The 24,036-nt window shown below is 37.8% G+C and overlaps 1 protein-coding gene across 1 annotated transcript in view; it reads right to left on the bottom strand.

The window, feature by feature from the left end:
- Positions 1-24,036, bottom strand: part of ttc12 (tetratricopeptide repeat domain 12) — a 37,230-nt gene that overhangs the window by 4,919 nt on the left and 8,275 nt on the right. The window contains exons 6-18 of the mRNA XM_052039988.1: positions 22,070-22,129; positions 17,869-17,940; positions 16,834-16,894; positions 15,836-16,024; positions 14,775-14,844; positions 13,983-14,071; positions 11,900-12,068; positions 8,028-8,120; positions 6,269-6,332; positions 5,914-6,048; positions 2,301-2,405; positions 1,080-1,148; positions 850-951 (exon numbers count right to left, since the gene is read on the bottom strand). Of these exons, the coding sequence (XP_051895948.1) occupies positions 850-951; positions 1,080-1,148; positions 2,301-2,405; positions 5,914-6,048; positions 6,269-6,332; positions 8,028-8,120; positions 11,900-12,068; positions 13,983-14,071; positions 14,775-14,844; positions 15,836-16,024; positions 16,834-16,894; positions 17,869-17,940; positions 22,070-22,129 (1,278 nt within the window). The remainder of the gene's footprint in view (positions 1-849; positions 952-1,079; positions 1,149-2,300; positions 2,406-5,913; positions 6,049-6,268; positions 6,333-8,027; positions 8,121-11,899; positions 12,069-13,982; positions 14,072-14,774; positions 14,845-15,835; positions 16,025-16,833; positions 16,895-17,868; positions 17,941-22,069; positions 22,130-24,036) is intronic.

Below are 24,036 nucleotides of genomic sequence, written 5' to 3'. Positions count from 1 at the left end.
TTCCCCCCTTCCATTGGACAGAAGATACAAAAGCTTGAAAACACATACCAAGGACTGCTTCTGCATAACCATTCTACTGAGGGATAAATGTATTTGAACAGACCTGTTGTTAAAAAAAAGATGAACTCTTGCTTTCTCAGTCTACCTTGTCATGGACTTTGCACCTTATTTATCTACCTGCACTGCATTTTCTCTGTAATTGTAACACTATATTCTGCATTCTGTTATTGCATTTCCTTTTGTACTACCTCAATGTACTTACTTTTGGAATGGTCTGTCTGGATGGCATGCAAACAAAGCTCATCACTGCATCTCAGTACACGTGAAAATAATAAACCAATTACCAATGCCACACTATCTGGCACCGCTCTCACCCAATCTCCAAGCAACATATATCCTAGCCATGAATGACTGGAGAGCAAGAAAAGGCACACCCAAGACCAGAACTTTAGTTGCTGTCTTGGTTTGATCAAACATTTAGCAGAAAGGGCAAAACTGTGAATTCTCCTTTGTGTTACTTACTTTTTTTTTTAATTTAAATTTGTCTCCCATTGACAGGAAAAGCACATGCTCAGCTGAAGAAGAAATATGACACTAATACAGACTAGGAGATAATATAGTAGTAATTGGTGCTCAACTGCATGCTGTAAATGTGCATTTTAGTATCTGCTGTGCATTCTGCCGAAGTTATGCTCCGCTAAAATCTGCGGAGTCAAGGTGCAGCCAATACTACATTGCACAATTAGCACAAGTGACCAAGTCTGAATTTCTACCCTAACGTCTTTTGTACAGTATTAATATTAAAAAGTTTGTACAATATACTACACACTGGATATCTCTGCTTCTTACTTTTATAAATTTGAGCATCTTCTTCACCATTCCTGCTTTGACTGCTCCTGCAACTGCTTCATCAGACTGAGGGAGCACATGACTCAGAAGCCCTGCTGCTCTCTGAAAAGTACAAAAGTGATTGAATTGCAAAACAAAGTGGCATGAAGCAAATGATACATTAGACCATAAGTCACCTTGACCTCACAGACATAAATTTGATTGAATAGTTACTTGGTGATCGTACTTACAGTTAGAATCCCACCATCCACACTGGCAAGTAAGGAGATGCACCTTTCTGTAATAGCTGGAGTTTTTATCTTAAAATACACAAAAAGACAATAAGTTTGGAAAAACTAAACACGATAAACTTACAGCATTGCCCCAATTTCCAGATCCCCTCCAACCAGTTGAGCTGTGTGCCTAACGTCACAAATATGAACAACTGCTTCATATTTTCCATAATTTAAAACATTAAGATGAAGGGATTTATTAACCCGAAATGTTAATTCTGTTTCTCTCTCCATGGATGCTGCTAGATTTTGAGTATTTCCATATTTCCAGCATTGCTTCTTAATGTATTAATTTAATCAGGCTGTAGGTTCTTTAGTGCCTTTGTCAGTACATTGTAATGAATTAAAGATTTTCCACAGAGAATCTTACAGATTTCTTCTTTTGTCTACAGATTTTTTCATTCTGGTAATTATACTAAAATTAAGGATTGCTGGCTAAATAATCACTGTGCAATAAGATGTGCATAGATGGTAGTTTTTTTAAGAATTTAAAGATTTAAAAATTTAAAAATCTGGTAGAATTTAAAGACTCCAATAATCCTCAGAAAGTAGTGGTCCATTCAATTTCTAATAAATGATGGATGTGCTAATCTCAGCAGGTTCTCATTATGTACAGTTGTATGATAATCCTTGCAAGAAATTATGTAAATGAATATTGGTTAGGTCTAGGCCACTCTCGACTCCCTTGGATTGAAAGGTTTGCAAGACTACCTGCACTGATGCACAGAAGTAGTAACGGGAATCGTGCTGCTACTGCCTTCAGAGAAAATGTGGTGCTGCAGGGCAACCTAATAGTGCTGCATGTTGGCACAGCTAGTAGAGCTGTTATCTCAAAAGTTCCAGCAATCTGGATTCAATTCTAACCTCTAGTGCTGTCTATGTCGAATTTGCATGTTCTTCCTGTGAGCATAAGGGTTACCTCCAGGTGCTCTGGGTTCCTCCCAGGTTAATTGACTACTGTGAATTGCCCCTTGCATAGGTGGATGGCAGGAGCTTCAAGGGGTATTAATGTGACACAATAGGTTACAAAGCAGTGGGTAATCGGACTGATGGGATTGCTCAAAGAGACAGCGTGGACTCGATGGGCTGTAAGGCCTCCTTCTATTTCATAGGGAAAAATTAAATATAAAAGTAGTACTTAAAGATGAACTCTTGCAGTTAATGTGATTAATGTCCTACCTGGATGGCAGTGCATTGTTCTATGGATAGGTTTACCATCAGGCCCAGAAGAGTGTATAGGACATCCCTGTACTCTGCCATGGTAATTGATATCATAGCCTCATCCTAAGTGAATCAAAAGACATTGTTACTAAATGATGGGTGATCATCAAATACTTGAGATGTAACAGTCAGGAATCCACACATAAAAATACATAAAACACCGGTTTAGAAATCAATACAGTTAATACCAGAGCAATGTGAAATCTCACATGCCCTTGTATAACCAAATAAATTAAAGAAAATATTCAAGTAGCTTAACCGAGTAAAGATCATAGGATCATCAAAACCACTCCTTTGACTAGATCAATCACTGACATTCTGCACATACACCTAAGATTTCTGAACTTTCTTCCAATACTTTTCTGAATCAAACAGATTTTATAAAATTTTCTTTAAACTTTAATTCTTTTTCTGTAACCCACCATTACTGTGGCACAACTAAAGCATAGCAGCAGAAGCTTGAGACATGGGTTGAAAATTTAAAAACCAGTGACGGGAAATTATTCTTCACTCAGAGAATCATCGACATCTTCACTAGTCACAGAGGGATGAAAGCAAGATTCTCCTTGACACATTAATGAAACTTTCAGACAACCTTTGCATTCATTACAATCTTCTGCGTTTGTGCTTAAATAAGCTATGCCGCCTAAGCCTTAAACCCATTTGAACTGATATTAGACACATCGCGGTGTTTTGTACAGATAACACCAATTTACCCCTAGTTATATAACTCAATTAAAAAAAAATCTTTGATTGATATGGCACCTTTTATATCCTCAAACAAATCATCTAACAAAATGCTTCACAGCTAATCCAAAAGAAACTTGTATAGTATCAGTCTTGATCCTGCCTAGAAATTGATGCACACTTCACATAACTACAGTAAAACTATTAATCTGGCACAGTCATAACTTTGGTTGCGCCGGACTGGCAGATTTTCCAGACTATTGGATGATATTCCAATTTATACTCCAACGCACTTTATTTTTTATAATTCACTTCTTCTTTATAATTCACTTCTTTATAATTCACTTTATTTTTTAAAGATATTACACAGTAGAATAATAATCTTGCACTGAATCCCTGAGCTGAAAGGGAGGGCAAGAACCAGCACCCTCGATACTGAAAGGGAGGGCAAGAACTGTAACCCCAGTGTGCTAAAGGGAACACAGGATCCAGCAACCATTGAACCAGATGCCAAACTATTGGGATTTCTGAACAATCAGTTGTGGATTATCAGAGTTTTACTGTAACAAGTCCATGAAAAATGCTTATTAATAATGTTCTTGCGATCTGCAAATGCCAGAAGAGATACTGGTTGTTTCACCAGAGGAAACTCATGAGGTTGTGTTTTGGTACTGGTATTGGTTTATTATTGTCACTTGTACCGAGGTACAGTGAAAAGCTTGTCTTACAAACTGATCGCACAGGTCAATTCATTACACAGTGCAGTTACATTGAGTTAGTACAGAGTGCATTGAGGTAGTACAGGTAAAAACAATAACAGTACAGAGTAAAGTGTCACAGCTACAGAGAAAGTGCAGTGCAATAAGGTGCTAGATCCCAACAAGGTAGATCATGAGGTTATAGCCATCTCATTGTATAAGGGAACAGTTCAATAGTCTTATCACAATGGGGTAGAAGCTGTCCTTAAGTCTGGTGGTACGTGCCCTCAGGCTCCTGTATCTTCTACCCGATGGAGGAGGAGAGAAGAGAGAATATCCCGGGTGGAAGGGGACAGGGGGAGATGGGGGGTGAGTAGGATTAGATGGTTAAGACTATGATCAGAGGCAAATGAGACTGGTAAACCAGCAGCCAGGTATTATACATTACGTTGCAGTGTCCAGAATTCTCTTCGAAGGCCTTTGGTTTGGCTGTTTGGTGTCTGAGAACACACACTGAAAACTGTGAAACTTACTGCAAATCTGGCACATTGGATTCATTTTACTTGCATAAATTGAGAGCCTCTAACTAATTTCAGGTGGTACCCTGGACAACCACAGTGCATCCAACCAATCACACACATCAGCTATAGATCCAGTGTGGCACATTAGGTTCTGCCATGCTCATTTTTCACTAGACATTCACTATACAATTCCTATAAACTAACCAGCTGCCTGTTATCCATTTGATACTGTTTCTACATTCAGTCCTTGTTATCCAATGATTTGCTATTTGGGGAATTGAAACCTACCAAATACTGAAAGGCCTGGATAGAGTAGACGTGGAGAGGATGTTTCCATTAGTAGGAGTCTAGGATCTGAGGGCACAGCCTCAAGATAAAGGCACATCCCTTTAGAACTGAGATGAGGAGTAACTTCTTCAGCCAGAGGGTGGTGAATCTGTGGAATTCGTTGCCACAGAAGGCTTTGGAGGCCATGTCATTGGGTGTATTTAAGGCAGAGATTGATAGTTTCTTGATTGGTAAGGGGGGTGTTAAAGGTTACAGGGAGAAGGCAGGAGAATTAGGTTGAAATAAAAACATCAGCCATGGTTGAATGGTGGAGCAGACTTGATGGGCCAAATGGCCTGATTCTGCTCCAATATCTTATGGGATCTGTGACATCGTTCCCAGACCCCATCCTGCATTTCTTCCAGAGGTACTGAGCTCCACCAAAAGAAATACCTCCTAAAACAGCACACACATATAGATACATTCCTAAATCTCACACCATCTGGGGGTGAGCATCCACATTCCATTGCCTTGTCCATTCTACACGTAGTCCACCATGCAGTAAACATTGCATGGTCCTTCACATTCCAAGTTTAGCATCTTAAAGTGCTAATTCACCAATAAAAATGCCGAAATATAGGTCAGCAAGTATTTCCTTTCAGATACATGAAGGTTTAAAATGTTTATTAATACTTGTTAATGCTTTTAGAACATCTTGAGCATATTTACATATATTTGGGGAAGTATATTCTAAGTGTATCCAAGGAGAGGGAGTTAGTGGATTTATCATCATCCAAGGGAAGTCTGCCCCCATATCCCTTGTGAATAAGGGCTGAGTGTACGAGGTAAATCATTGCACCCAGGTGCAAATAAAGATCATATGACTCACACTTAATGATTCAGGAACAGCTTCTTCCCCTCTGCGATCAGATTTCTGAATGGTCCATGAACACTATCTCGCTATTCCTTTTTTTCCACTATTTATTTTTGAAATTTGCAGTAATTTTGTCTTTGCACTGTACTGCTGCCGCAAAACAACAAATAAATCTGATTCTGATGACGTAAAATAAATACAAAATAGAAAGTCACTGGAAACAGTTCACTGTTTATGTCTGATGATGAGAAAAGTTGTTGCTTTAAAAGAGATACTCACTGAGCAGAAGTTGGTGTTATACATACACCATCCTAAACAGACACTGGAAATTGGGATATTGCAAATAAATTAGATTAGATTAAATTAGATTTTTGTAATATATACTAGGGTGCAATGAAATTCCTTGTTCACATGAAGCTCGCAAAGTAAACAGTATACATGATAATGACAGTAAATACAACAATAAATACAATGGTGAGTGCAAATAAAAAGAAAGCACATTTCCATATTCTAAGAAAACTTACGATGCAAATTAGGCAAGACTCCCAAAATTCTTCTCTTCCTGCTATTTGCCCTGAAGTTGTCTTATCTGATGCTAAGCTCCCTATGATTGAAATGCACTGTGGAAGGATCTGCTTATTCGCCAACTTTAAGTTTTTCTGTAATGTTTCAAGCAGCAAAGTTAAAATGTGCATTAGAAATATCAAACTAAGTATTTGAAGTATAAAATCAAAAACTACTTTTATGCTAAGATTTAATGATAACATGCATTGAGTTTGTAGGAACATAAGAAAAAGAAGTGTGCATAGGTCATACAATCCTTTCAGCACACTACCTCCACACATGCAGAGAACACTTAGGTACTAATTAATTCCTTACCAGAAGGATTTCAAATGATGGTATTACATGAATTGCAAAATCATTCTGACAATGTTTCCTAAACCTAATGAGGAAGAAAATAAAGATGTTATAATCTAAACATCACAAAAATGTTCACAATTTTAGTAAACAAAATTGAATGTCTATCCCTATAAATACCTTTCAAACCAGGACTGTAGATCAGACTTACTTTTCATGATCCCAATTTAATAGCTTTTGAGGAGTCAAAAGTGACATCACCTTGGAAAGAATCTTAAGATTCCTTTCCATGTTCTTGCTATTTTCAATAAAGGACCTTTTAGCTGACTGCCTTTGAGAATTCTTAGAGAGAAAACCTGACTTTAACCACTTTTGCTTCCCACTTTCTTTTGTCTTGCAGACTTCAGTCAAGCTAGTTTTTCATGTACTTTGGTGCTGCTTTTCACACAGTGCCAGACAGTGGTGGTGGGGGGAACATTAGAAAGCTGCAGTTCAGAGGAATTCCTTTCCTCACTTGTTCTCTATGAAAATAACACAAATGAATGCTGGAATTATCCATGTATTCCTGCAGTACAAAAGGGCATTAGAACAATTAGCTTTATGCCCTATGAACAAATAGTTAGGGTGGATCTGATATCTTCTCACAGTGGTACGACTTCAATTATTGTAACTAAATACTCTGGATAAATGCTCACAGTGAATTGCAGCTCCATTCTTGGACTTTTACAGCTAAAGCCTAATTTTGTAGTTGGCAGTAACCTGATACTAATGCTTCAGCTATTAACTGTATCTGCTTTCGTTGCCACATACTCATGTAAATAAAACAAAGCCACCGATGCAAAAATCCTAGCTTTGACCAAATTGAAACCAAAACAAAGAGAAAGACTGAATAACACAAGCATACACAATTATAATCCTAACTTTTTTACGCTACTTGTTTCTCTTGTGAATAACTAGTTTAATCAGGGATGAATTTAACAATCAAGGGCTCTTCACCTGGCATTACTCATGGGAGTCCATGTTATGAAATACTGTGCACAGTTCAGATCTCCATGTTATTAAATCGAATACAGAGACAAGAAAGTCTAAACTAAATTGCAGGACAATGCAGGACTAGAAAATTATACTAATCACCTATTAATTAACCAGGATTGGGCTTTTTTCTCTAGAAAATGAGAAGTGACCCGATAGTGAATTTAAGATTTTAAAAGGATTTAGTAGGGTAATTGCAATGAAGATATTTCTGCTAGTGGGCAGTCCAAACCAGGGAATATGATTTTAAGAAAGACAATAATAAATCCAATAAAGAATTCAGGAGAAACTTCTCTACTGCAGGAAGTGATTATAGCAAATAGCATGGGTGCTTTTAAGGGAAGGTTAGAAATGTAAGCGAGGAAGAAGAAAATAGCATATGCTGATAAGATTAAATTAAGAAGGGTGGGTGAAAGCGAGTGTGGAGGATAATTACTGGCACAAGGCCAGTAATTGGTTGAATGGCCAATTTCTATGCTGGACCATTTAATGTAAACAGTGGATTTTTCACGGCCTTGCTTATAGCCAGTCTTGTTTGTGATGACAGGTCTCATGTTCACCTCAGGAAGGTGCACCACAAAGGATGAACATTCTGTTGATAGACATTGTTGAATAGCAATGGTATCAATGGAGGGGGAATGGTATCCTTCTTTGATCTAATTAATAAAAATAGCTCAGTAGTACTACACAGTACAAATACAAGGCTTGTGATACATTAGGTAAAATACTAAGTGATATAAAGGATTACTTTTTCTCTGGAATTAAGTTGGTGAGGATTTTCATGGCAGTATCACTGGTTTCATCAGAGTAATTCACGAATCCTATCAAGATCTTCATCAATCTGTACAAGAAGAACTTACATTAGTCAGAGAAGAAACAACGCAGAAACCTTATGTGCTTCAAAAACAGAAAATAATGTTTAAGTTGCTGTCATACTTGTCACCACACCGATAACTGATACTACAAGTAGAAGTAATGACAGAGTGGCCAAGAAGTTCAGACGTGCAGTGCTTGTTTGGCACTATACATAGGGAAGTTTACATTTGTTCTTAATGGAATCTGATTACTATCATTTCTCTGTCATATCATGTCACTCCAGAAATTTGATCAGGTATATCTGATCTTAAATTGTACTTGCACCACCAACTCGTTTCCAGATCAGATGCCAACATAATTACTCCATTCCTGTGAATTTTTTCCACTTAGTTGTTGCACACCTGTTGTGTGGCAGTCTTGGAATAGCAAAATTTTAATAGCATTGCTTTCTCTGCAGCAACATGATTTAAAAGCCTTCTCCCTGAGCAGGTCCTAGCTCGGTTCTGAAAATACAACACAGGTACATCCCCTTTTAATTACCTAACCACACCTCTTTGCAATCCTTCCACCACTAGCAGACATGTAAAACTCTCAACAAATCTCACACCCTCAATACGTGTATGTAAGCAAGGAAGTGTGTTAAGTAAGGTTAGTGAGTTGCAGGTGCAATGAATCATGGGATTATGATACCTTAGCAATACAAGAAACCTGACTTTAAAGGAAAGGACTGGAACAGGCTCTAAATATTCCTGCATACAATGCATTCAAGGAACATGTGAAAGGAAAGGAAAGTGGACTGGCTGTATTAATTGAGGGGAATACACTTAATACATTAAGTGTTGAAGAGTGATGATTTCCTGAAAAACAAAATCAAAGACAGAATCCATCTCTTTAGAGTTAAGAAACAATAAGGGTGCAATGATACTATTAGGATTATACTATAAATTATCAACTAGTGAGTAGTATATCGCGGAGAAAATTTATAGGCAAAATGCAGAAATCATAGAGCAGTGGTAATGGGGGACCAACGAAGCAAATACCGAATAGGATAGTAATAACACAAGAAGCAAAAATGGGAGGAGTTTCCAAAGTACATTCAAGATGTGGTGATCAGTACATTTCTAATTAAATGAGGATGGCTAAATTTGGCTCTTTGAAATGAGACAGGCCAAGTGGAGCAAATAGTAATAGGGAAACATTTAGAAAATGATGATCATATCATAAAGTTTAAAACAGCAATGGAAAGAGATATAGACTGCATCAAATTTTTTAAAAAATGTCCATAAGACATAGGAGCAGAATTAGGCCATTCAGCCCATCGAGTCTGCTCCACCATTTGATCACGGCTGATTTATTTTTCCCTCTCAACCCCATTCTCCTGCCTTCTCCCCGTAACCTTTGATACCCTTAGTAATCAAGAACCTACCAACCCCCGCTTTAAATATACCCAATGACTTGGCCTCCACAGCCATCTGTGGCAATGAATTCCACAGATTCACCACCCTCTAGCTAAAGAAATTCTTCCTCATCTCTGTTTTGAAGGGACATCCTTCTATTCTGAGGCTGTGCCCTCTGGTCCGAGACTCTCCCACCACTGGAAACATCCTCTCCATGTCCACTCTATCCAGGCCTTTCAATAACCAGAAGTCAATCAGAGAAGGTCCAATTTCAGTAGAATCTGGCCCAGAAACAAAGCCTAGCAGGCAAAACTGAAATTGAAGCACTTAGGATAGACTGCTTCAGCTATAGTCGGTGCATTCTCATGAGGGAGAAGGTTAGGGAAATAAAGACATATAACTCCCTAGATGACCAAAAAGATGAATAAAATGGAGCAGAAACATAAATGCATATGGCAGATGCCAGGTTGTTAATACACGTGAAAAAATGGTTGATTACAGAGGTGAACATTGAAAGTATTACAAAAAAAAGAGAGAAGCAAAAAGTGTGCATGTACAGACTGATAATAACATAAAAATGTTCTCTAGGAGTGTGATCAGAAAGAGGATCATAAGATGAGAGATGGTGCTGTCCAGAGATCAAGAAGGAAATCTACCATTGGAGGCAGAGGCCATGGCTTGGATACTAAGGAAGTACTTTACATCAGGCTTCACTAAGTATATGATCCTCTTTCTGAGGAGTCTCAATAAATGTAATTGAGTTTCTCACTGAATAAAATTGGAAGAGGGACTAATAAGGTGACCTATGCTTAATGTTATTAAATCAGCCGGTCCAGGAGGGATGCATCATGGGTTTCTGAGTGAAGAAAAGGAGGAAACAGCAAAAGGAATGGCCATAATCTTCCAAACATCGAACAGATTCAGAGATAGTGCCTGAGAACTGGAAAAATGAAAGTGTTACAACTTTGTTCAAAACAGGCTGTGGAAATAAACTCAGTAACTTTAGGCCAGTCAGTCTAACCTTGGTGGTAGGGAAAAATTCTAGATCAATAATCAAGGGCAGAATTAGCAGTTACTTGGACAAATATGTATTGATTGTAGAAAGTCGGCATAGATTTACTAAAAACAAATTACATCTAACTGACTTAATAAGAGTTATTTAATTAAGTATCAGGGAAAGTCAATGAAGAAAATGCAGTTGGTGTGGCACATATGAACTTCCAAAATAGATTTGATAAAGTGCTACTTTATAGGGATGTCATCAGGATTAAAGCCATGAACAAAAGAGACTATAGTAACAAGGATAGAAAACTGGCTAAGTAATAGGAACGGAGAGTACTCGTGAAAGGTTGTTACTTGGCCTGGATGGCACGTCAATGGAGTTCTTACAATGGTTGGCACAAGAACTATGGCTTTTCCTAATATGCAGGGCACAATTTCCAAAGCTGCAGATGACACTAAACATAAACTGTAAGGAAAGCAGAAATCAACGTTAAGATGACATAGTGAAGATGGGATGGGTAATTAGATAGCAGATTTAAATTAATGCTAAGAAATGTGAAGTCTTCCATTTTGGAAGGAAAAATGAGTAAAGCATCAACTGGGGAGCCCAATTCTAAATAAAATGTACAAGAAGGTGGAGATCTCAGGATTTGTATACAATTTAAATATGTTGTTTATTGCACATTGGAAGTGACCGGGCATAGGTAAGAAAAACAAATGGTTTCATGGACTATCCAAAAGCAAAGAAGTCCTGATGAATCTTTATAAAACACTGGTCAGACCACACTGCAGTACTGGACACCAGGTCAAACTTAATTGCTGCATTTGAAAGCTGAAAAGGTGTCTGAAAGGAAAGACTTTAGAGAACCATGGGAGAGCAACTGTTATTATACAGAGCCAATACAATTCAGATGGGGCAAGTCATCTTCTTCTGTGCTCTAACAATTCTGTGATTCTACCCCCTCTACACCAACAAAATTATCCCGTAACAGTCTCTTGCTTCAGATGGCAAACTAATGTGCTACATTCTTGCCATCTGCTGCAAGGCATGCTAAATTAAGGTTTCTTTTTAGTGGTAGTGAAAAGAATCACATTAATAACTTACATCAAAAATCTTCAATCAGAATTAAAGGCAGCAGATCAACTAACTTTATCAATACAAGACTTCAATTGTAATGTGCTGAGAATTCTAGGACAAATGAAAACAGCAATCTATCTTCTTTACCATACAGTAGATGAGTATGTAAATTATATTTCATTTTCTTTTCTCTGACTGTTTCTAGTGCAAAGCTTTCTCACTAAATTTTGTCTAACTGGTCTTACATATAGATTATTCAGGTTTTTTTTAATGTTAGCACAAAAGGAAGACTCCTATTTACATTCTCATGTGTAATAGAGGGATTACCTCGTTAAATTGAGATTACATAGCAGTAGACCTCTGCCATATTCAGTCAAAAGGAAAATGGACAGTAGAGCCAGGCACTCCTTATAGATCTCACTCTCCTTGCATGACAACAGACTCAGTAATAGTTCACTTGTGTCAGAAGAAGTGATAAGCATTCGTTGGTTTTCCTCTATAAACAGAACAACAAAGTTTAAAGAAAGAAACAAAATTAATTAGACATTTTATTGATCAAATAGAAATCTCTGAAATGAATGCCAAATTATTCTACTTCTCATGATCTCTTTCTGGAAAAAAGAATTGGCACTAGATTTTATTCTCACACCTTATTAACAGGAAGAATCGATTTCTAATCTTATCTTGTCCTCAGAGAGGCTGCAATTTAAATATGCTGTTTATTACTTAATATGAAAACAGCAAAGGAAATAAAAGGTCATTAACATTTATTTATTTTATATCTTAACTCAGCCAGTCGAGTATTCAATTGCATGTTAAATACATTCATTTCTATATCATCATCATCAAGCAAATTTTTCCAAATATTCAGCAGCTTCTGAGGAAATGAATGGAAAAGCAAAAAAAAAATGCAAATAATGAAAATCTGAAATAAAACAGAAAATGCTGGAGATACTCAGCAGGTAAGGCAGCATCTGTGGACAGGAAAACAGAGTTACCATTTCAGGTCAATGAAGGATCTAATGATGAGTCTGACCTGCTGAGTATCCCAAGTATTTTTTTTGTTTTTATAACAAAGCAAAGGAATTCACACAAGAAAATAGCAGTAGGCCATTCAGCCCCTCAAGCCTGTCCTGCTATTCAATATGATAACAACTTATCTACCTAGGCCTCACTTGCTCCTCTGCCAGATCTTCAACTGTTTCTCTGTGCCTGATATCCATAGCCCTCAATTCCCTGATCTTTCAAAAATTTATCTACCTCCACAACGAGGTAGACAATTCCAGAGATTTACTACTCTCTGCAAGAAGAAATTTCTAAATGCCTTAGTTTTAAGTGACTGGGCCCATATCTTGAAACTGTGTTGCCTCATTCAAGACTCTCCTAGTAGCGAAAATATTTCAACATCTACGCTGTCATGTCCTCTTAAGGTCTTGTATATTTCAGTAAGATCACCCCCTCATTCTTCTAAACTCCAGTTCGGTTTGTCTGATCAATATGTAAATTAAAATATCCTGTGAGAACCACAGTTCTTTTCATACATGGCTGTTATATTTCCACATTTATGGGGGCCACATCTTCCTTGCCCTGATATTCAACATTTCCACCTATACTGATTCTACATCACAATGCACTGTATTTACATCACAACAGCATCGTTCTGATCCTTCCTTGATTAACAACATAACCCCACCTCCTAATCCTTTTGGTCCGTTCTTTTAGAACATTGTATAGCCCGGAAATCTGAGCACAGAGTCCTGGACATCCTGCAACCATGTCACCACAATAGCTATTAGATCTTACTCATATGTTACTATTTGTGTCATCAATTCCACAAATCCCCCATTTATCTTGCTGCAAATGCTAACGTGCTTTCAAGTAAAAAGTCTCAAGCTTTGAATTTTTATTTGCAATTCTTACTTACTCTGGATTCAATTTCTGTTGCATACTTTCGCTTGTATTTTCTACAATACAATTTTCTATCCTCATTTTTTTGATTTATTAAACATCTCATCACTGGAGTACTCCCCCCTTCTAATTAGTTTAAACCACAGTCTACAACCCTACGTATGCAATTCACCAGGTTTAAATTTATTCTTACTTTTAAATTACATCCTCTGGCCCTACTTTTTTTTAAACTTAATTACCAGTTATTATTATGGGTTTAGTTTACTTGTTCTAATTGGTTGCCCATTCGCAGGACCTGACCTGAACCTACCTTCATTTATGGAATGTTTCCCTTAAGGTCCCCAATCATCAGGACATTACCCAATATGTGCAACTGAAAGCTTTGTTTTTCCTCATTCCCTCTTCTCTACCATGTGCACTAACGTGATAGATTAAAGGAACTAAATGAACAGTAATAAAAGAATGACCTATTAACTCCAATCAGTAGAGTACACCTAATTACCATTTTCATGACAGACGGCCTTCCACAGCGCAAGGACAGAAACACAAAGTTCCACCTCACATAGTTCTTTCTCTGAGCTGACAAGACTCCTGTTAAAGACATGAACTATCAAAACACAATATATTGCTGATCCTTGCAAAATTATATAAACTATCAAAACATACCCTAGTGAAATGAGTGGTTATCCAAACACTTTTCAAAAGGAAAAAAATACTTAATTTCATAAAGAATACAACCACATACTCTTATACAGAAAGAAATAAATGTTTGAAATCTACATCAACAGCCTTGCACACTATGAAGGAACCTTTCCAGTTACTCAATATGAATTTACTTGTAAAGTACACATTGGTAAAGAAATATTTTTTGTCACATGTCAGGTAGTTTGCAGTGAGTCCATCTATCAATGTAAACTGAATCTAATCTATACATATGCATGCTGCAATGACAGCTGGAGATGGGAAGCTCCTGTAGCAGTTATACTGTGGCTGCTATGAAGCCCAGCTAGAGTCTCTACTGTCTGCCAAAATGTGACCTGGTGTCAGATAAATAATTATTTTACCAGTGCAACTCAAAACACACACTGCCATCATGGTATATTTGAGCTGTCATTTATTTACTCTTGGATGACACAGCAGCTTGTCCAGGAATTATTGTGCCTATTCAAGAACCTGCCATAAAGGTTAATGGCTGCAAAGTACATTTCAATACACCTCTATGTTATCCTTGTTTTCCAGACCTTCAGCTGGTCTCAGAATTGGTATTATCTGATACATATACTGACAACCTTACCTTCTTATAACCTCATTGTCATTGATAACACCAAATCCACCATTTGTTCTAAATAATGTCTGCTCAGTACCTATAACAATGGATAAACATCAATTATACTGAAGTCTGTAAGTAAATTAATCTTATCAGCTTTTACTGCAGATGATAATGGGACAGTTCGATAAAGAAATACCAAAGAGATATATCAATGCTCGTAAATAAAGGTTGAATTAATGTTTCAAATTTATCACCACCAGTAACAATGAGATAAGCAAACTTGTTCAGTTGGGCTAACAAAAAAAAGATTTTGAGTAGTTTTTAAAAAAATATGTAGGAAGGTACAAAGTCCCAGGTGACTTAAAGCCTCAACCTTCAGATTCAGTGGTGAAGGTGTTGTTAATCTACTGAACAAAACTGTCATTTAATAATGAAAATAAAAAAAACTGCAAATCGTACCTGATATGCCGGTTCGACACACAATAAAGATGCAAATATTCTTTTTTAATCCAATTTCTAAGCTACAAGAATAATGAATCTGTAGTCCTCTACCACAAAAATTTGTTGAAGCCAAGCCCCTGAACATAGGTAAGAGGGAGAAAGATAGATTTCTGTGCACCTTGGAGTGTGGGGAAGATGCAGAAATATGTTAATGAGATATGATCAGCCATGACCATTTTGGAAAATGGAGTAAGCTCAGAGGGCCAACAGGCCTATTCCTATTTTTCTATACTGTATATTTCTATGGAATACAATAAAGTTCTGATAATTGACTCTCCAATTATTTGGAAATCCCAATGGTTCGGCATCTAACTCACTGGATGCTAATTCCTGCATTCCCTTGAACACACCAAGACCCTGGGTCCCAAACTTTTTTTTTTAACATGGGGGCCTCAGTTCTACTAAGTTTGCTGTGTATTTTGGGCATTTTCTGCTTACAGTACAAATGTATATTTTCACTTAGGCCCATAGATATGTCATTTATCCAACATTAGCACAATTGCAATAAAACATCATCTCGAAAATTCATGCCTCTTGATAGTTCTTACAACTGAAGACATTACTTTCTTTTTTAACCTACTTACACTCCTTCATCAGTTCAGTCAGAAACCTCACACCACCAAGGTAGAAGAAGGGGATCTTATTGGGACTGGATAATTTCTTCAGCACTTCATGTGCTGTTGCTGTATTCACATTCCCCCGTTCAAATTCTTCCATGACTCTTTTCTCTTGTTGTTCCTTTTTTTGGGCTAATTCCAATAAATTTATGTATTCTAAATATAAATTACATATTTGTCAGCATTTAAAAAACACAAGTATTATAAACTATAAACATTACTAGAATCTTAATACAACCACTAAGTTGTGTCTATCATTTCCCATATGGCTGAGTGTATAAATTTATTGTGCATTGTAATATTGGCCTAGAAAGCCTAGAAAAATGTTACATATAATTTCTATTTTTCTAAGTGGCAAGAAAATTATATTCAGTACTTCTAGTATTAGAAGTCATAACCATAATCATGAAAGTAACAGAAAAAGGAAAGGATAACAGCTATAGCTCAGAGGGTAACAACTGCTGACTCAGACCTGTGGATTCAAGTCCCACTCCAGAGACACAAGCGCAAAAACAAGGCTAACACCTGTTTAGTACTGAGAGAGCACTGCACAGTTGAAGTTGGTGTTTTTCAAATTAAATTAAGGGTCCTTCTGCTCCTTTAAAGAATACAATTCCATATACTATGCTTAAAAAGTCTCACTGACACAATGTCTGGGTTCATGAATTTAAAAAATGCCACCAAATATTTTAGCAATAATTACTGGATAATGATTAGAACTGTTTATTTTCTCATCCATAGTTTGGGACCTCAAGTCCAAATATAGCACCCCAAATGCTATCCTTCCTGAGAACAACAAACTCTGAATTAGGACCAAATCTGGCACTTTAGTAGCCACAACATACCATAGGAAATCTCTAACCAGTAACTCTAAAGCAGATTTTAAATAAACATGGATTAAGCACACATGTATATTTCTTTATATTGGATTATTTGGTGCTTCTTAAACTCAACATTTCTCATACCTTTAGCCAGCTTTTCCCGGTTTGGATCGATCGTGATTATCTTCTGATAACACTGCCGAGCCTGGTAGAGAACATAAGCTCATTTGGATCAGTGTTTCCCACTTCAGCAATGCTGATAATTAATTACCCTGATCACTTCATTGATCACTCAGTGGAATAGCTTACTGAAAATCAGCAACTGCGACAGCAAAGTTAATACAGTCATCTGAACCCCAAAATGAAACATAGCCCTGAAAACATCATTCTTACAAGTACGAAAATTAGCTGAACAAACTTGTTCAAGTGAAATAACGTTCTGTTTTATAATATCAGGATTATTATATCATGTTAAAGACAATATATTATTCTGCTGTTATGGTGAAGTTACACTTAAATACTACAAAGTCTATCTGTTGTTACTTAAACACTGCTCTTCAGTCTAATGATCACAACTCCTTCCTTATGTTTTCTAAAGTTATGATATGAAAGGTCACTTAAGTTATAATGTAAACAGATACAGACATTCACTAAGGCTTTGATGAAATACTAATCATGTCTGGAATCAATACAAGATTTTAATAAACTCTAATTTTAATCAAAAATTTGTTTGTCCTACAGCCTAACTGCTGATTTCATTTATAACTCATCTTAAAAACAAACTTTTTTCCTTTTGATTTAGGCTTTTAAACTTCAGCAAAATATTATGATTGCATTGGCAGTGAAATTATTTAATAATAAACTTACTTGAATATTGACAAAATAGTGTTGTGGAATACCCAAAAGTAGAAATAAATACAAATGGCCAATTGGCTTTAATCTTTCAGAAGCCCAACCTCTACTTAACCAGGGGAAGAAAATGGCAAAAGCAGCAGCTAAGTATTAGTATTGTCTACCATGATTTCCATTTAATTAGTTCAACAACTTACATTTGAAAGAGATTGAAATTGACTTGTCAGCCAACTGTAATGTAGCTAACCGGAAAGGCATTTGAGCAATTTAAAGCAACTAGTTTTTGTCCCAGACTTATCAGAATGAATATCTAAGGAAAGACCTTACCTCCTCATACTTCTTTAAACCTAAATTGGCTTTTCCCATATGGACATAGGCCTTTACACAATTCTCATTGCACTGAAATCATAAAACAAAGAATAGCAAATTAAATGACCAAAGCTAATGTAACAGTATTCTAAACAAATAAGTTTGATTGCTAGTCATCCATTAAGTGTAGGATGCAGCAAATTTTAGGAGCCAAGTACAGAAATTAGACTGATACTTCAGTAGAGCACAAAGTGAGTGCTGCACCATCAGTGGTTCTATCAAATGAGGTCCCATTCATCTGTCAAAATGGTAGTGGACATTAAAGTTCCCAGTAATATTGAAAGAAGACAAAAGAATTCTTCCTTGCCTTGCTTATAAATTGGATTGCACTATTTTTTGTGCACTATAGGTCCATTTAGCATTAACTTCCAAACTTGTCCCCTGCAAAAGCATTGAAAAATAGATTAAATAAAAGAAATGAAACAGCACCAGGGTGGGTTACACCAAGAAGCAATTACTGAAACAGGACCTGCCACTGGTGGAGACAGAGGCTGCAAGAGACAGGGAGAGAGTTCCATTATTTATCTGAAGGAAAATGCAAGTTATGGTCAATGAGATTCATAAGAAGAACCTGTACAATAGGGAGGAACAGGAGACCTGACAGGTTCACCATTAGAACAGACAACATGAGGTGACTACAGTATTACCCCCAAGAGTGCCAATTTCTGCAAAATAGAGCAACACTAAAAGAAATTCCACATCCTCACAAGATATGCCATGATCTTCACACCACTGTTTCACATGCAGAGTGGAAATGCTCATGAGAAATATATTAAATGCTAAGATACAAGTTCTTTAAGTAAGGTGCTACCCATCAGAATATACAGAGATATTGCAACAAGCCACATAAGGCAAGAAAACAGGAATTCTTATGTAGCAACCAGTGTTCCCAAACTTGCAAAGCAGCATTCAAGTAATCCTTGGGTGTCTTCTGGGCTGCTTCACCTGATAATTTGTGCTCTAAGTGGATAAAAATTGGAGTGTAGAGTAAGTCACTTGGCTTGAGTTGGGAAATATGATTTTGCAGGCTCCTTAGGAGAAGTACCTCTCTATCAGAGAGTACATCATAGCTCATGCCAACAATGCTTCCCGTCTCCACTCTGAGGCCATGGATGCTGAGAATGAAACCCCTGCAATATCCCTTCTTTCTCCAGACTCCCTTGCGCCTACTGCTCTTTAGGATATGCCTCATGGATCTCAGGCTATGGGTTTCTTTGGGCACTTGATTATTTGCTAGGTTGTGCAAAGTGTTGCACATGACTATGAAGACTGAAAATTTACTTGGCATGTACTGCAGGGATCCCATAGTTTTCCAGTATTATTCTGGTACTTCTATAGCTCTCATTATATTTACATTCAGCTACCATGATTGGAGTATTCACTGGTGTGAGCATCCACAGAAGTAGAAGGTGGTCTTTGAATCCATTCCTCACTGAAAACAACTGGTAGCGTGGTCTCCCTCCAGGTGGAAGATTCATGCACACTTCCTGGAAGTAAGGCATTCACCAGTGGGCAATTTTTCTCATAACATAAAGCAATCTTCACATTGAGGGATGAGAATCCATTCCTCCTGATGATAAGGGCTAGGATCTTATAAGCAGGTTACAGTCAAGGCTGCCTGGATTTACAGGAAAACAGCATTAAGGGCAACTCCTAGTGCCCCAGAAGTCAACTGTCCCTCACTAAAACCAAAGTAGATGAATAATTGCCTTGTGAATACAGTGCATAGGTGACCTCTCTGGTGCAGTGGTAAACAGCAAACTGACAGACATGGTAAAAAAAATTGATGTGGCTGCTTGAAAAAAATGTTGTGACAAAGAAATTATGAATCAACCTGTGTTTGACTTTCACAGAGTCCAGGCACAAGAGCATAACATTCCACATTTCTCAATGATGACAGGCTTGGAAATCATAAGCTTGAAAATGAAAAAGAGCTCTAGATAGGATATGGCATCTCTGAAGACTCTAGGAATAGCCTCTCTGCTAATGGGCATATCTATGCTTCCTGACCCAAGCTTCCCAAACCAACCTGATAGCTATGGCCATAATGAGGCCTCCAGTAATGGAGCGCTACCAGCAACGTCACACTGAGGCACCCGTAGAATGTTTTAAGAAATGTTTAAAGAAATATTCCTTGTTATTTGTGGCACACAATGTGAACTTTGGCAGGTGTCTCAGCAGCTAGTAATCAGTCTGAAACTGGCCTTGCAAATCTCCCAATGTCAACAGAGTCACAGCTTCGAGGACTGAGCTCCAATATATGTCAGTACAGGTGGAAATGGGTGTTACTTGAATAATCCCAAAAGGTCTACTTGATACTGGATTAAGATTATGTGCATGGAAGTACCTAATCCAATTTCACAATTGGCATGCTTCTGTCTAGAAGTTTGTGAGCAGGAGAAACTCCAGGCAAAACCCAATTCCGTATGACTGGCACCTAAAAGACAGGCAAACCATGATCTAATTTCTCAGCACCTATGTATGATTTTGGCATTCCAAGCTCAAATAATACCATGCAAAACAAATGAATTGATTGTTCATCTCTGCTGCTTGTTGGATTTTCCTTGTGTGAAATATAACTGCATCTTTTAGCTAAACATCAGCAATTGCAGTTTACAATAATTATTGTGCAGAAGCTACATCAAGATTTTCTGATATACAGTCCACATTATATAAACCTTCAACCCTTGACATAATACAAAATGTGAATAATTCCAACCGTAGATAATTAATGGACTCAAGCCCACCCCAAATTATTAGCACTTACTTTCAAAATACCTTTTAAAATCATGAAATAGATGCACTGTCCCAATGAAATTTGATCAGTAACTAGAAAATTTATCTTTGTTTTATGAAAGGATGTGCCCAATGTGTTATTTTATTTTACAATCAACTCATGTATGGCATTGAGTAGAAGAGAAAGGAAGTCATGTGGCAGCTACATAAAACCTTGGTTACACCGCACTTGAGAGTATTGTGTTGAATTCCGATCACAGCATTATGGGAAGGATGTGGAGGCTTTGGAGAGACTGCAGAAAAGATTTACCAGGATGCTGCCTGGATGAGAGGCTATGAGCAATAAGGAGAGGTTGGACAAACTTGGGTTATTTTCGCTGGAGCATCGGAGGCTGAGGGGAGACCTGATAGAAGTTTATAAGATTATGAGAGGCATAGATAGGGTAGGCAGTCAGAATCTTTTTCCCAGGGTAGAAATGTCAAGTACTAGAGGACATGCATTTAAGGTGAGAGGGAGTAAGTTTAAAGGAGATGTGTGAGGCAAGTTTTTCTTTTACACAGAGTGCACAAGGAGTAGTAGTGGAAGCAGATACAATAGTGGTGTTTAAGAAGCTGTTAGCTAGCACATGAATATGCAGGGAATGGAGTGATATGGATTACGTACAGGCAGAAGAGATTTAGTTTAATTCGGCATCGTGTTCAGCACAGACATCATGGGCTGAAGGGCCTGTTCCTGTGTGTTGTGCTGTTCTATGTTCATGCCTATAGCATAGTATGTTTCATTTCAATTGAGATACAAGAGTCTGCAGATGCAAAAACTGCTGAAGGAATTCAGTGGGTCAAGCAGCACCTTCAATCCTCCCTTTCACATGCCCCCCGCACCCACCCCCCCCAGCCCATCACCCATTTGCCTCCCCTTCCCCCTCCACCTACTAGCCACACATTTCACCCACTGGATTCCCACAGCCCTTCATCTCTCCTTTAACAGTTTCCATTATCACTTTCTTTACATCATATTCAAGCACAGGTAGCCTGTGTCCCAGCTTATCACCACCCCCCCACCAGCTTCACCTTCCCCTCTCTTCCTGCCACCTGATTCCATCTGCCTCTTTTTCTCCGTGTCTGCTTCCACCTTTCACCCAGCTGCCTCAGTCTCCCAGTTGCTGAGTTCCTCAGCAGTTTGTTTTTTTGCTTCAGATTCCAGGATCTGCAGTCTCCTGTGTCTCTAATTGTTAACCTTCACACTCGAGTGACTTAGAAAGGGAAAGATCCTGAATATTGGACCCAATGTACAGTTACCAAATTCACTGTCATATTGTAGAAAAAAAAGTTACATACATGGCTGAAATTGAAATGACTAACCAATACTTTGACATAAGAAACACAGAGTCAGGTTCATGTCCTCAGATACAAGTATCCTCACCTTCAAAGCCCATTCACAATCACTGATTGCATCTTCATATTTTCCTAGCTTGATGTATGCCTGAAAATAGAAAACACATATTTTGTAGATGTAAAATTACGACAGAAAATCAGAAATTAGGCAAATCAACTGTAGTAAAGCTGGACAGACATTTCCATTCAAATGAATAAAGGTCTGAAATATATCACCAGGAAAGGCCAATGAAACAGATAATGAAACAAATACAAGAACAGTCAGCGCTTTTTGAGAGAGGAGTAAGATAAACGAAGCCAAGTCATGGTGGGCTCTATTTCTCATTTGTAAATACTTGTACTTTCCAGATAATCTGCATTCTACACCACCATCCACCTCAGGCTATTTTAAAAGAAAACCATTATATACTAAAGACAATGGATAATGTATTCTTCCACAATTTCCAATCTACAGTGATGCTGTAGAGAAAACAATCCTCAAACCATTAACCTTTGTAATTCATGCTACAACCTTTCATCTTTTACAAAAGCTGAATTTTTTGTTGCCTTGTCTGAAATAGTTTATTGAGCTCGAGTTTTGTTAGACATTTAACATTACAAATTTTGCATCCACTTTCTCTATTCTATCCCCAAAATCTGCTTTGACCCTAAATTCCAGTTGCGTAACGGAACATTCGGAACACTGGGAACTATGGATCAGTAAGCGTAACATCTGTGGTAAGTGAGTTACTACGGGGGATTCTGAGGGATAAGATATCCACACATTTGAAAAGACGGGTTGATTAGAGTTGGTCAGCATGGCTTTGTTCATGGGAAATCATACCTCACGAATTTGATTGAGTTTTTTGAAGAAATAAACAAGAAGGTCAATGAGGGTAGAGTGGCAGACGTTGTCTATTTGGATTTCAGTGAGATGAGGTTCTGCATGGTAGGCTGCTATGGAAAGTCTGATCGCAAGGATTCAGGGAGAGCTAGTTAATTGGATACACAATTGGCTTGATCGTAGGAAACAGAGAGTGATGGTGGAAGGTTGTTTTTTGGACTGGAGGCCTGTAACTTGTGGTGTTCCCAAGGACTCAGTGCTAGGCCGATTGCTATTTGTCATGTATATCAATGATTTGGATGAGAACCTACAAGGCATGGTTAATAAGTTTGTATGACACCAAAATAGGTGGTGTCGTTGACAATGAAGATGGTTATTAGGATTTACAGAGGCATCTTGATCAGCTGGGTAAGTGGGCTGAGGAATGGCAAATGGAATTTAATTCGGATAAGTGTAAGGTGTCACATTTTGGGAAGACAAATGAGGGTAGAACTTTCAATGGAAAGTTGTAGAATAGAGGGACCTTGAAGTGCAAGTACTAGGTTCCCTGAAAGTGGCATCACAGGCAGACAGGGTGGCAACTGAAGAAGGCTTTAGGCATATTGGCCTTCATCAGTCAGGGCATTTGTATAGAAGCTGGGATGTTACATTGCAGTCGTACAAGATGCTGGTGAGGGCACATTTGGAATACTTGGTTCAGTTTCGGTCACCCCGCTATGGGAAAGATGCCATTAAGCTGGAAAGAGTGCAGAGGAGATTTACAAGGATGATGCTGGGACTCAAGGGACTGAGTTATGGAGAGAGGTTGAGTGGGTTGGGACTTTTTTCATTGGAGGGTAGGAGAATAAAGGGTGATCTTACAGGGGTGTATTAAATCATGAGGTGCATAGATAGGGTGAATGCACACAGTCTTTTTCCCAGGGTTGGGGAATCAAGAGCTAGACAGCATGGGTTTAAGGTGAGAGGGGAAAGATTTAATAGGAGCCTGAGGGGAAATATATATGTAATGTATATACAGTATATACAGAATATACAATATATGGAATGAGCTGCAAGAGGAAGTAGATGAGGCAGGTACATCAGCAACATTTCAAAGGTTTTTGGACAAGTACATGGATAGGAAAGGTTTATAGGGATATGAGCCAAACACAAGCAAATGGGACCAGCTTAGA

The sequence above is a fragment of the Pristis pectinata genome, chromosome 27 (genome assembly GCF_009764475.1).
Source record: "Pristis pectinata isolate sPriPec2 chromosome 27, sPriPec2.1.pri, whole genome shotgun sequence".
In the NCBI taxonomy this organism is placed as follows: domain Eukaryota; kingdom Metazoa; phylum Chordata; class Chondrichthyes; order Rhinopristiformes; family Pristidae; genus Pristis; species Pristis pectinata.
The sequence above is the reverse complement of the archived record's forward strand: the minus strand, read 5'-3'. Positions and strand labels throughout refer to the sequence as shown.